This window comes from Dermochelys coriacea, chromosome 18 (assembly GCF_009764565.3).
Source record: "Dermochelys coriacea isolate rDerCor1 chromosome 18, rDerCor1.pri.v4, whole genome shotgun sequence".
Classification (NCBI taxonomy): Eukaryota; Metazoa; Chordata; order Testudines; family Dermochelyidae; genus Dermochelys; species Dermochelys coriacea.
In genome coordinates, this window is record NC_050085.1 from 16,703,490 (window position 1) to 16,718,703 (window position 15,214).

At 39.1% G+C, this 15,214-nt stretch overlaps 1 protein-coding gene across 2 annotated transcripts in view; it reads right to left on the minus strand.

Moving 5' to 3' along the window:
- Positions 1 to 15,214, minus strand: part of SSU72 (SSU72 homolog, RNA polymerase II CTD phosphatase) — a 60,366-nt gene that overhangs the window by 34,697 nt on the left and 10,455 nt on the right. The window contains exons 2-3 of one of the 2 annotated variants that reach the window (XM_038376714.2): positions 14,973 to 15,028; positions 8,946 to 9,089 (exon numbers count right to left, since the gene is read on the minus strand). In XM_038376714.2, the coding sequence (XP_038232642.1) occupies positions 8,946 to 9,089; positions 14,973 to 15,028 (200 nt within the window). The remainder of the gene's footprint in view (positions 1 to 8,945; positions 9,090 to 14,972; positions 15,029 to 15,214) is intronic. The other variant, XM_038376713.2, reaches the window with a different exon arrangement.

The following is a 15,214-nucleotide window of genomic DNA, read 5'->3' on the forward strand; positions in this document are numbered from 1 at the left end:
CACATTGCCTCCTGAGACTACCACCATGCTCAAGAAAAGAGATTAAGTCCACCTCTGCTATCTGGATCCTGTGGAGACTATGTGCATTCGAGCTAGGTAAATGTTTAGAAAAAATTTTCCCCTCCTACCATCAAATAAATAAATAAATAAATATTGTAGATTTGGGTCAATTAGAACATTGGAGTTCACCTAAATATTTCAGTAAAAACAATTGAAAAAAAATCAAAATGTTTCATTTGGACATTTTTGAAATAAAGGGGTTTGATTCTACAAAACTTTGTTTCAATTTCATTTGAAAAACATTTAAAAAGATATCAAAATTCAAACAAGTATTTTGTTCAACCTTAAGCAAAATATTTGACTTTTCGTTCGCTGAACAATTTCCATTAAGACAACTCGAAATTATTTTCCCCCATAATTTTTTGGTTATTCACGCAGCTCTAATGTTCCATGCTGACACATGCTTCACATTTCTAGCCCCAAAATCTGGGACGATCAGAATAGTCCCTCAACTGAGGCACATAGACCTGCTCCAACATTTGGTACTTCACCCTATTCTCATTGAGCTTTATCATGTTGCATCTCACCAGTGAAGAGGAACACATCTTCTTGGGAAGGTGGAAGAAAGGGGAGTAAACCAGGGCTAAGGGTCTGCTAGAGGGAAACCACAAGGCCATATTTGCCAGCAAGTTGGTCTGTCTACATGACATAAGCAACAGCTGCCATTTGTTCAGGTTTGTTTGGTTTTTGCGGGGAGGGAGTAACTATAAACAGAAACAAAGATTAGTAAGAACCTGGGAGTCTAACTGACCCAGAATTTTTACTTGGAGCAGAACCAAACATGAACCATAATATTGTCCTACCTACTGAACCTGAAAAAAATGTCAGTTACTGGTAAAAATAAAGGTTCAGCATTTTTAAGATCAATATTTTAAAAGACTATTGTAATTGTGTTTTCTTCATAAAATAAGATAGGCATGTGAATGCTACCACAAAGGCCTGTTCCGGTATAATGAGAATAGAAAGCGGCCAGGCCACAAGAGTAAGAAGGGAGAAAGGAAGCTTAGGAGCTACCTACATACCATGCGAGTTCCCAGAGACAGACAAACCATCCCAGAGACTCTCCACTGGGGAAAAATGAGGTAGAATGCTCCCTGGTCCCAGAAGTTAACAATAACTCATCAAGCCCAAGGAAAACGGCAATAGCCCCTCAATCCTTCTCCCCCTTAGACAGGCCTTCCCACCTATACCCAACCCCTAAGGCAGCTCCTGCCTCCAGTTGCCCCAAACTCAAATGTATCCTTTAACTGTATAGGTCCAATATGAGATTGAACAGCTGTTATTTTAGTTTTCTCAAACTGCTCATAAGAAATAATCATGTTTATTTGACAATAGAAAATACTAGGAAAACTCAAAGTTGAAAAATAAATGGTAAAAAACCCCAAGAGTTTCAATTTTAAGTTAACTTCTATTAATGCCTAAACTTGATTTGAACTGGTTACTGGCCCATTTACTTTTTTTTTGATGGCTTGAACCCAAACTGAACCCTAACATGCTTAAAGCAACTGAACCAAACCAAAATAAATACTAGCTCAACTTCCTAGTAAGAGCAAAACAAAGTTTTACAATGGTGATCCCATTAAATGGGTCTAGATTTTATGGAGCAGAGCTTAATTCCCCTCTCCTGGATTTTCACCATTTTCTCTTCTCCAGAAAAGAATCTGTATGTTTCAAACTTGTACACACTTGGCTTCAAGCATCTTTCTTGATTACCAAGACTAGGGAAGTTACTCCCTGCATTAAACAGAACTTCTGGCCATCTCTATATACCTTCTCTTTCCTTTCAGTCCCAGGGGTTGAAGACCGAGAGCTGGAACACAGCTTACAGCCAAGGAGCAGGGAAGCCAAATGCACAGACTGGTCAGCGGGGCAACAGTGCAACAGCCCAAGCTCAAGCAGTGGAGCTAGGCTGCTTAGAGACTATAACAGAAACCCCATCTTTGTAACTAAACCAACAAGTGTTTTCACCTGCAACCCATAGATGTGTAGGTGGGTGGAATGGGAATGAAGGCATTTCATGACATAGTAAGTTAACACTGCCACAGAATTTAGGAGTTTACTGCTGCGGAATTTGATCCTATGGTGCTTTGGAACCCAGAGGGCTGTGCACAGAGACTAACCTGATGAGTCAGTTGGTGTCTGGCTTTTAGAAACTTAGCCCTTGATATCTCGCATGTGTGGGTCTGTTTTTCTGCAGTGTCACTGTCTCTTTTTAAAGAGCATTATTCAGCTAATCATTATGTACTTTGAAATAAACCTACGACCTTGTTTACAAAGCTATAAAAAGTGGCAAAAGTAATCACTCCAACCACTCCGGAAGATGGCCACGCCTCATGAGCAACAGAGATGAAGGAGACCTGTATATAAGCACATTTCCTGGGGTTGTGGATTGTAAATTACCCCAGCTATAGGGATGCAGTAATCCCTAGGATATTACTGGAGGGGAGAGAAAGGAATGAGCCTCTAACAAAAATATTAACCCATTATCCCCACTGAAATGTGCTTTTCTCTCTTCTAGCAACATCAATGGGTCTTGAACTACACTACACCTTGGAGATGGCAGTTAGTATCCTCAATGATCTCCAGAGTGACCCCTATTCAGGATTTCCTGCTGCCAACCAACCGGGGATGAGTCAGCTACTCACCACTTCACTGGAACATCAGAGGCACTTTGCATGCAGCTCCTCATGCTGCCATATCAACTTTGGGGATGTGTCCTGGTTATAATCAGCAGTGACCAGCCACAGGTATAGCTGCCCAGTAAAAGCCCCTACAGTAGACAAAGTAGCTATTTGCACTGGCAGAACTTGTCCCTGCTGGAAACCATGGTTAGCACCACGGGTGCAAACAGCAGCTTTGCTTATCTTTACTAGGGGTTGCACCAATAAAGCTACAGTGATGGTTAAAAACAGGGCAAATGCAAGGCCTTAGTCAGCTCAATATTTCCGATGGCAAAAAGGGCACTATTTTGCAACATGGAGCATTTTGCCAGCGTTTTGCCAAGACATCAACTTTAATCGAAAGCTATTTCAAAAACATTTGGTTTTAAGCAAGCTTTCCCGCAACTGAAATACCCTTTTAAAGATTTGGGAGAAGAGCTTCACAATACTGATGTTAATCTTTTCTAATTGGCAACCTTTTATTTTTTGTATTTAACGTAGCTGAAATTAGTTTGATAATAGATTTACATTCCATCTTTTATCTAGATGGATCCCAAAACAGTTTACAAATTAATACGTAACAATTTCACCCACCAGCTCTGAGGTAAAAGGCAACTGTTTAACACCACCTAGCAACAGTAGTTTAGGAAAGGAAGAGGTACTACATCAGCAGTTCTCAAACTGGGGGTTGCAACTCCTCAGGGGGTCGCAAGTACATGCACAAAACAGAGACCAACTGCTAGAATATACAGAATTTAAATCTAGCGTTTTAGAAAATTACACAGACCTTTCTGTCACAATGTAGTGTATTTACTTCAAAAAGTATTGTAAATGTATAATGCATCTATCATTGTTCCTAAATAAAATATATATTTGTATCATCACCACCTTAAGAAAATTGGACTCTGGGGATTGTAGTATCGTGCATGCATGTTCGTTGTCTTGAGATTAAAAAAAGATGAGACTGAGACAACATTAGGGGTCTTGATTGTTCAGCAGCAGAAGAGCTATAGCCATCTCAAAATTTGCCTTAGCACCACCCTGCCTCGAAGCCACCCCTCTGAGTGGAAAGGTCAAATGTTATGGAGAAGTAAGGTGGCATGATATGGCATTGCCCCCCTTACTTTTGCAGTTCTGCGCTGCTGCTAGTAATGGCACTGCCTCCAGAGCTGGATGTCTGGTCAGCAGCCACCACTCTCCAGCCGCCCAGCTCTGGGACAGCACATTCCAACAGCAGCAGCTCAGAAATAATGGGGTGCTAAGTCTGCTGTGAAAAGTGATATTGACAAAGTTTTTTTTTTTCTTCCTCCCAGTATTTAAAAAAAAATAAATTCTGCTTATAATTAGAAAAAAATATGTTTTAGTCAATTTAAAAGTGGTGAGAAAAGTAAATTCATTTTAAACAGGGTTATAAATTTAGCATTTAAAAAAGTGTTAAATATAAAAAATTGTTTTTAATTTGTAAGGGGGGGGAGGGTGTTGCTGTCTGAAAGGGGTTGCCAATATAAAGTTTGAGAACCTATATCCATGAGAAACTTCAAGGAGAATTTAGGTAGGCAGAATGTAATTTAAGAAGTTGGATTTTGGCCAGGCTACAGACATTAACACTTCTCATGCGGGGTAGGGGGTAGGAAGAGGAGGAAAAGAAAGAGCCATAAGTTCTTCAGTGACTGTAAGTTGTCAGGACGACCTTGATTCTACTTTTCATCTAAAAGATAAATTTGAAAAATGTCTTGCTGGGAATGTTACCACCATCTGAGGCATTGGTTTTAATGAAAATGATTTTTTGAGGTTTAGATCCCAAAGCTTAATGAAATAGTAGATTTAAATTACAAATCAAACAGATAATTTTAACATGTATTTCCAGTTTTTATATTTGCACATGAATTTCTGTTAAGAATTTGGGATCTTGTTTAATTTAAAAACAAACATTTCCATTCACTTTTTAATATGGACTCAGAGGAAAGAATGCCACCTATTGATCACCAATATTTGCCGCATCACTTGGGTTTTCTTTGGAAGGCTCCCAGCTACAAGCTTGGTCCTATTAAAGCAAATGAGAAAACTCCCACTAAATTCCATCAGGAGCAGACCTCAAGGCCTGCAGAAGCATGACCCTACCTGAGGGATTTGACAAAAGACAGTATGGCTGAAATTGACATGTTCAATAACTAAAGATCTGTTTCTAGTTAACTGCTGGTATCTGCAGGAGCAGATTCAAAATTGAGTCCACAAGTACGTTTCCTTTCCCCATACAGACGGTTTCTTAGTAGTAAAAAGGGTGAATATAAAAGTTTGGAGCTATATTTTAGTAACAGAATGGGCTACAGAACAAGTGTATTTGGCACACAGGAATTGGTACCAATATTTCTGCCTCCTGTCATGGATTCTTTAATGGGTAAACTATTTATCAGATTAAATATATGGACATAAAATTACTATTTTCTGTATGTCATCTTGTTTCACATTTATTCCACTTAGCTGACTCCGTATGCTAACCTTTATCAGGATCTAGGGCTTAATTTTCAAAAGCATCTAAAATCTTATCTTCAAAGGTGACTTGGAGCGAAGATCATGTCTACACGTACAGTGCTGCTGCGATCTGGTGAAGATGCTCTATGCCAACACAAGCGCTCTCCTATTGGCATAATAAAACCACTTCAACAAGTGGCAGAAGTTATGTTGGCGGGAGCAGCTCTCCCGTGGACATAGCGCTATGCACAGGAGCTCTTATGTCAGTGCAACTTGTATCACTCGGGGGAAGAGTTTTTTCACACCCCCGAGTGACATAAATTATGTTTGCATAGGATAGGTCTACACTAAAGGCTTTTGAAAACAGGACTTTGGCAACTAAGGGACTTCAATACTATTGAAAATGTTGCTACTAGTCTCCCAATAATGCTGAGGGAATTTAAACAGATGTTTCTCTCCTACATAGCAACAACAGCCCTGATTAGTCTTGCCAACTATAATGTTTACTTCATTTTAAGTGTTTGACTTCATTTTAATTTTAAAACACTGTAATCTCCTAGTACTACATGTATATCCCTGCAGAGCCTAGCTTCGTTACTTCTGCATCCCCCACCCCTTCTGAACTAAAAGCATTCCTTTTTAACAAGCTACTCTTTTGAAAGTATTTCTCATTCTTCTACCTACAACACAGAGAAGTACCTACGTTTGTAAATATGTCCTCATTTAGTGTGGAAGATTACTTTTGGAAAGGTTTATAACCTACAGCCATAACACTTGAGAATTTGCACTAATATATATTTAAGTGCAATCCAGATGCTTTTTATTTTTTTATAAGTGTGGATTCTCTCTTGTTCTTCTTCCCTCCTCCCCACCACTGATAGAGAAAAGAGTTTTCACACACCTTGCCATTCTAAGCCGCTTTTTACCTCAGCTGACTGATGTCCACACCATCGTAGAACTTCAGGCCTGGTTGGGACGGCTGCTTTCCGAAGCAGTTATCAATTCGTTGACTGGCTAGCAGATGATGGGCTGGAGTAGTTTAGCCAAAACTACTTACTGAATATCAAGTGTCCACAGTGCACCTATCTCCCCACTGGTCTACAGAACTCAAGCACAAAGTCACTCCTAAACACAGGAGCACACTGTGCTGCATTGGACCTATATTCCCATACTGAGGTAATGAAATACACAAACTGGACCTTGTCACTAAGAACGGCTGTTTCAGACAATGTGGAAAGGCTGAAGGTGGCAGTTCTCCCCACTTAACTGAAGATAGCAGGATTTGTGGAGCATAAGGACAAGCCAAGGAATTCGGACCCCTCCTTCTCCCATATCCCCTTTGAGACACCAAAGGAAAAGTATTTCCCTCCCACCTTATGACAAAGCACCTCTTTCCCCCCCCCCCCCCCACAAAGAGTACCCAGCTGCCCTAATTGAGTCCAACAATGCCATGGTCCCAAAGATAGCTGCTCCTTGGCTCACAGGCAGGAACAAGAGAGGTCTCTGGTTTTCACGAATTTAGGAAAGAACTTACCCACTCACCCAGAGTCTGGAAGTTGAGCTGCCTTTTGTACTGAAAAAGTATATCTGTTTCAAAGAACCTGAATTTGCAACATTTGAGGGCATAAAAATATACAGACATAACTCCTTCCCCACCCCAAACTGGGCTTTTTCTTAAATGGGAAAATCAAAATAGAAAGGAGTGCTCAATGTCACTCTGCATAAATATCTGTGGCTCAGAGCGTAGCCACTCTACCTCTAATGTGGAGCAGAGCTCAAAAGGCAACTCCAGAGAAGATACTGGATAGAGGACCAGATGTGTTTTAATTTTGTTGCATCTTAAAACAGTGCTACGTTCCCAATACAACAGAATAGGCAAAGTGGTAGTCACTGCAAAATTCTTAAGTGCTTGACGATGAAGACTGCACAATTCAAACAGTCCTCTATTTGAAGGGGAAAAAAAGTGTTTGCATTGAGATGTGCACCATCTCAATTAGAGGATGGATTGGCTGGGAAATATCCCTTTTCTTCACCAAAGATGTGATAATACAAAATTAAGTTATGTACAGATTCAATGGATGCCCTAAATTTCAAGTTTAAAAGATACTGCTACTCAGCCTTTTCATCAGAAATTGGGTTCCCTAATGTCTTTGCATAATATGGATATCCGTTTTGGGGAAAACCATGTGGAAGGAAATTTCCAACATAGTATCAAATTTAATTGTACTGTACAGCTTTATGGAGCTGCTCGTCTTAGCTGAGTACATTCAGAAAACTCAACACGAAAGAAACCACCACTACTGGGGTCTTATGGAGCTCAAATTTAATGGTTTTCTAGTCAGCAAATACACAACTAAAAACCTGCTGACTCAAATCAAGCCACAGTGAAACCTGCACTAAGGACCTCCTCCATGTCTTAACACAATTTTAAAAGTCTACTCAAGTCTTGCAGTACACAATTTTGTTGACCTAATAGTTGAAAGCCCATCTCTTCTACTGGACTACTGAATTTGTTGATTCCTTGGGTGGCCACTAAAATAGGTTTCACTGTATCCCCCATTTTCTAATCCTCATCTAGTGCCTGTTTGCCTGTTCTCAGCCTTTAAGAAAAAAAAATACTGAAAAATTTCAGCCATACAAAAATAAACTGTTTAGTTATATAATAGTGAAGCTTCAAAAGATATTAAAAATATTTAAACGATAACATTTTAGCTGCCATTTCCAGATAGCTATAGAAGATGGATATTAAATCTAATATTAGCAAGATTTTACTAATTTGATCCAGCATTATTTTTATGCAGCTCCCCAGAAGTTAAAAATCTAGGTCACGCAACAATAAAGGATGGGACAGACTGCCATATTATACCTTGTTATCCAGACTCTCACTTCAGAGGCATCACATTTTGTAACAAGGGCCTCATAATCTACCATTAGAAATTAATAAGCAAAACCTACATAAATTTAGTTTTCCCTTTCACACCAAATTATATTTTTAATATTAAAAATCAGATCCTGCATAAAGAGAACAAGACCCCAAACAAGTGCCCTGATCTTGCAAACTAAAGAGGTGTTTGGGGTTTTTTTGTTTTAAATATAAAAGTATAGATGTCCTAAAATACTGTGTTCTCATGGCTGATGTGAAGAAAGGTAGTGTGCCTGACCCTTGTCATCTCTGGTCTTTGGGAGTAAACCTCACATTTAATTGGGATTTCTGTGCCCATTCTTGGAAATATACTTAAGGAGTATGTTTTTGATGTACGGCCAAAACCAGAAATTAACGATTAGCTTCCTGATGAGAAGAGAAAATATTTGATGGATTATGTTCTCTCCCCTTAGGCCACTAGTCTACTCTAAACCTTACCTGTTTGCTTGACTGAGCTACATATGATTTTCATTCTTTTGGTGGCAGCTCTTGGCATGCTCATTGCCAGGAATGGGCTCTGCACTGGGAAAACATAGCCCGCAGTGCAGTGCAGTTCATGGATGAAGGTGTAAAATATTCATAGTTCTGTTCAAGAACTAAGTATGTTAATTTACTATACAAGAGGATTTTGAATGCATGCATTATAACTCAATAGCAAGTTACAAGGGGAGTGTTAGAGATCCTAATAGAATGCGAAACACCTGCCTAGAACCTTAAAACAAAGCTCTTGCCAGTCAAGCAGCTGTGTATTCCTTATGCAAAATAATGAATTACACCTTTCAAAGATGAACCATATAGGGTTTTTTAAAAAGGTCATTCCATGGGGATACAGTTCTTTGTCTTTCCTAAGCAGATCATTGTACATCTGATCATATGTTGTTTTGAAATCATAAACATTCGGCTTGTCTGGTGCTGGTCCTGGCAGTTTCACATGAGTCCCTGTTCCAAAGGATCGAACACTGAATCCTCGTTTGCTGAAAGACACAAAAAGAGAGATTTATAATCAGATTGGAAAGATTTAAAACCTATATGTCTAGGTGCTGAACAGCAATGCACTGGACTTCCAAAAAAAGATTCTTAGAGAGACCTATCAACTCTGAATCCAACCTTCTAAGCACATTCAAGATAAAAAATTATACATTTGCAATTTAAGGCAAGTCTTGGTGCACAATACATATCCTACACTTCATTTAAATAACTTTAGCTGTGTTACAAAAAAGTGGCAGCCAGAAAGTGTGAAGCTGCGGGCAGTGTCTTTGTCCAGTATCACAACAAAACAAATTGGATTGTATTCTTTTTCAAACTCACAAGCTTTTCCATTGTGTTCTAACGAAGCTGAAATTATGTGGGTTTTGTTTAACTCTGTTTCTCAAATATCCTCATGCCAAGAGTTGTCTTTTCAACCACACAGTGAAAAGTTTGCAGGAAGAACCCAAAACTGTTACATAATCAAAGGCTATATTTCCTGCTGTCTCCCAAATTTTGCATCTGTACGGGCGCAACCCTAATATGCAGCATAAGCACAATGAGAGACTGAAAACAGAAGGGGGAAGCTTTATTGATGAGCACAGAAACTCTGAAAAAAAGAAAGACATGGTTAATAAGAAAAACCTTTATTTTCAAACATTCCACAGCCATCCATAAACCAACCCCCCCCCCCCCCCGCCAACTTAGAACAAGCTCCCCACCTGTATCTATCAAGGAAGATAAAATTAAAGCTTTGAGACTGAAAATATTCATCTTGATCTTCCTGATATTAGTGGTTGAAAAAGTTAGCAAAGGGACTCAAAACTGCTGTACTGGTACAAATCATGACTACACGAGGCATTTGCACTTAGACATCTGTGTCGACGCAAAAACCAAGCAAAATGCAGATAAGGCCTTAGCCACAAGACTAATTATCACCAGTACAGCTTATAATGTGTACTTCTAATACACCAAATGTCAAAACAGTCCATTTTTTGCCAATCCAAAATCAGTTTCTATGGAAGAGGCAATATTCAAAAGTAACAGTTCTCCTATTGACTCCAGCTGTGCACCTGAAACACTGATGCTATCTAAGCCCCTACAAAGGATTTTTTGATAGTACATCTATTATGGGAAGGTTGGAACGTAAGAAAGTGAAGTTTGTCCTCATTTCCCACCCTTTAATAATGAGTAGGGTTTAATGGAGAGAAAAACTCTGCTACAGAGTCCCAGTATCTTATAACAAAGGCCTTCAAGTAGAACCTGTAAAGCTGAAAGGTCCTTTCACAGAGCCTATTTCATAACTATAAAAATATATCTGCACCTATACAGCATCCTCTCTCAGACTACCCATGACTAATGCACGAGATTCAGTGCGCTACTTCTGACAGTTAAGCATGCGTCTCCCCTTCAGTTTGAATTATTAATTTTGGCACTGAAGCCAGATCTCCATTTCAAACTCCAGCAGGAAGATAAAGCAGATAGCATCTCCTGAGTTTGGTACCAGTCCTTGGTTTGATGCTCTCATATTCCACCATGGCGAGTCACTTGCAGTACACTGCATGACCGATATGTACTTGATAACCTATCAGGACCACTACTAAACACAGATGAGAAATATTGCTTTGGAATCAGTCCAAAAGGAACAGATTCCTCCCATTTAAAATTCTGAAAAGAAATGTATACCAGCCAAAAATGTTACTAAAAATTATTAGTGCACCTGTAGGTCTTATTTTCACAATATTGTATCTTTGAAAACGTAATCTTATACTAGAATAGAATTTTATACATATGCACAAACACACCTCTCCTCCTCTGGCACACAATTGGGTGGGAGGAGGAAGAGGTTTGAGCTGGACTGTCTGGATATCATGGGAGCTAAGTTATATGAAAATGGGCAACCTGGAGAGCATAATTTAAAAAATCCATCAAATTAAAATCTCCGAATTTACATTCTGTGAGCCTTCACCTAGTTTCATAGAAGTGGGGAGGAAGGGAGTGAAGAGATTTTTAGGGAGATGAATAAATAATAGTGCTGTTGAATTTAAGGGCCCTTGCCACAGAATTTGCTTCTAATGTGATACAGGACCTTGATTACTGAATTATATACACACTAATAAATCAAAACTACCAGGTTATACCCCCATCCCAACCTTGCTAAACACTGATGTAATCAGGAAGTAAAATGTGCAAAACACCATAATACCAAGATCCCATGAATTTCAACTTCTCCAAGTATTTTCCCCTACCAAAAGCTGAAACTGCATCATCGCTGTATCTATACCCTTTTAAGGATATTCAGGCTGATCATCAAGAAAAAAATCTTCCTGAGAGCAAGAACTATTAAGCTATGGAATATGCTGCCAGAGAAAGCAATGGAAGCACCCTGCTTGGGCATTTAAAACTAAGCAATGGAACACCAGAACGTATACGATAGGTAACGATGCTGAATTGGCAGGGTGATAGACAAGATGAGCTACAAGGTCTTTTTCATTTCTAACCTTTGGCTGCTATCCTGACTCCCCTTTTGGCCCATAGACCACCCACGAGATTTTACCACACTACCGTTACCAGGAAGGAGAAATTTTGGAAAAATCAACACACAGTATAAGTTGACATCCTATTAAATGACCAGCAATAAATAACTGTATAGTTTTAGTAGTAGCTAACTGACGATAACCACCTTACATACTAAGCAAGAAAGCAAACGTGTACAGTGTATTGACAATCATTATGGGGTAAAGAAGAGGTGGGGGGGGACAGCAAAAAAAAAAATCCAACCCCATCCATTATTTTCACTGCAAAGAAAGGCAGTTTTGTTTACCAATTTTATTCCACTCCAATCACCCCACCCGCCACACCAACAAGACAGTTGGATGTCTAACCAGGAAAAAATGGGCCAAGACGCACAAAGGTTTGCAGAAATTGCGTTCCAACGTATAAGTGACAGATCCTCTTATCCTTGGTTCTCACTTGTTTTAACTGAAATCCCTCTATAGCAGCTTTCAGGATACCTACTTAAGAAATGCACTTGGCAATTTCAATATCTAATAAAGCAAGTGATTAAATAAGAGATCTTACTCATTCTTATAGACTCACTACTTCGTGACGCAAATTACAAGTCTTCTGAAAGAATTTTACCTTTTTAAAAACTTCTCCAATTAAATTGATAAGCATACAATGCTTAACAACCCAAAGGTTAATTCTCCCTAAAATGTCAATTTACTGTTTAAAAATGCACATATGCAGCTTCCAAGAGATGGCTATAAAATTTCAGCAAAATAAGTCAGCTGTGCAGCGATTAGGACTATTTTTAGTTACTTTCTTCCTTTCATTTAAATCAGTCCATGCTGAATTGCACAAGTACGAATGCAGAACATTCACTGTTCCTCCTTTCAGATGTCTTTCTGATCTGTAAGGAGCAGTATCAAATTACAGTACTCTTTCAAACAGAACACTAATTTTTTTTAAAATAAATAATATAAACCTGTCTTCTACCAATTTTTTTTAAAAGCATCAAATGTGCATTTTTTTAAATTTAATAAAAAAGTACAAACATTGGAATCAGCTATGTTTTTCCAACCAGACTGAAAATTGTCCAAAAATTTTGCCGGAGTCTGATGGATACTTTATTGACTTGTAGCCAAAAGTCCCAATAAACCGGGCATGTCTTCCATTCCATTCCTGTCAGCAGCTATTTGTTTAATAATTACAACAGAAAAAGAGATTTTGAGGGCAAACAATCAACTGCATGGTGCTGACTTCTAGATATCTTTTCACTAGGTCATTACGGAAAAGGGGGAGGTGTATGCACGCATGCACACGACCCCACCCCGTTGAATATTTATCGAGTTAAGATTAAGAGAAGCAGGATCAGTCTGTGGCTTCACATATTTGCAGTGGTATTGCAGTATATCTTCTACTCCCAGTATGGCTTCCCAACCATAATCCTATATCACCAAGCTCAAGCCTACCACACTTCTCATATTTAGCTTTATTTGGTTGGCTATTATATTAATATATTAAGTGCCACCAACACCCCTGGCCTCGGCAAGCTGCCCGGCAAGCTGCCACTTGAAAACAAAGGATTGTAATAATACTAAGTTTTGTTGCGTATCAGCACCTAGGAGAACTTGTCCATTAGCCTGTCAGAAAGCAAAGGGTGTGAGGAATCTGAGCGAAGTAGTCTGTCAGCATTGTTTAGGAGGTAAAAACATCTGGCTTTCTAATGCGGATGCGATTTCTGGAAAGGCATTTCAAGAGTCTGGCTAGCTTTTTAAAGACCCAGACTTGCAACGTCACTGAATTATCAAAACACAAAAGAGACCGAAGTTATCAAGCCCTGAGATCCAGAGCAGATGTGAGCATGTACTGTGAGCAACTGACCTTCAGCATCTCAATGCCTTGCTCTCCAAGTATCAAATTGCAAGAAACAAAAATAAAATACAGGTGTTAAATTTTAAGTGTTTATGCATATCCTATTCCCAGGGGCCAAGTGCTCTGTCTCTGTAGTGCTCCAAAACCTTCTTGGCACAGATTGTGAAGGACCAAGCTTTATCCTAAACTCTAATGTGTTGCCACACCACAGATAGGAGGAAGGCTGCCTTAGTAATGTATTTGTCTTACAGTGTTTTTTATTTCATCTTCCCTCTTCTCACCTTCCTATACTTTCTCCCTCTCCAATAATTCTGAATGCTCTACCGTTTCTGCACACAGTGGAGACAGGAGCTGTGATATGAAACTGAGGTGATCCTGGTTAATTTCATTCCGCTAGACCATGGGAGGACAGGTGGGATGGATGTGGAAAGAGTGTATGATTTCCCACAGTGAAGAGAGGAAGACTCATTTTTTTAAAAAGATGAACTTCTCTTCCCTTCCCCAACCTTTAGCACAGAGGCTAATATCTCTGCTACTCATACCTAGGCCATTTTCCATACTTACATTAGTTTCATTCTATTGCCCCATTGGGCAAAAGAGTACAGTCAGAGAACCATGACAAATGAAAATTTTAATGATGAAATTCAAACTGTTCAGTTTTTGTAAATTTTGCTGCATCCAAACTAACACCAGATCTGTTTTGTAGTTGAAATACATCAGTACATTTCTACCTGTGCAATCCCAGAAAGGCAGCATTTGTTATAGAAGTAACTTCATGGGGGGCTAACACCAATCTCCCATTATTCTTACATGAAAATTCAATTTTTATACTGCTGTCTAGTATTCAAATATTTTCTTAACTTCAAAACAACTGAGATGCAGTTACACAAGAAATGTGAACACAAACTGGTCTGAAGTAAACATCAGATTTACATCAATTTTCATTCCTGCAGCTACAATAACCAATAAGACGTTTTAAAGTCCATGAAAACAGGTTGTCAATTATGAGAATCGCTTCAGTAAAAGAACAAATCCTCCCATTTAAAAATCTGATACGGAAATAAGGCTCACTAATAAATTCTGTATACTACATGATATAAAATGGTAACTGGAAGGACTACAAATAGTGTGAATTAGCCAGTCTGTATCTGTGAAGAAAAAAAAAAAAAAAAGCAGGTTTGTAAAATGGAGCTCCCTTATCCCTCTCCTGCCCTTTCTCCACCCATCTGTTTCTGCCCTACAGTCATCACTTCATCAAGTAGTGGGATTTCGTAATCCGACTCTGCCATAAGATAATGGCATAAGAGAAGATTTTGGCACCGTACCCTTTTCTTCTTCCTCTTTCTCCACCTGCCCTCCCTCCCAGGTCAGGATGGTGGAATTGCAACAGTCAAGTCATTTTCTTCCACTTTTTTCTCCTTGATCTTTTCTGTTCGCAAACCACAATACCACTGGCTGAAATGAGTCACAGGAGATGCAGACATACTGGCCACAGCTTCCACCACAACACTTACCACAGCCACCCTCTCTCAAAAGGTAAAAGCTGCATTTGAAGAAGTCTGCATCTCATCTGAAATAATAAATAGAAACCTTTCATTGGCAAGGCTTCCTACCCCAAGATTTGAAATTCTGACGCATTTTGACTTATTTTTGAGAGGCCTCTCTTCACTAAACAGTCAGAGCGCATCTCTCAAAACCGAAGTCTTTACACGGCATTAGTAGTTGCCAGAGTACATCTGTGTGTGTCAGTTACACA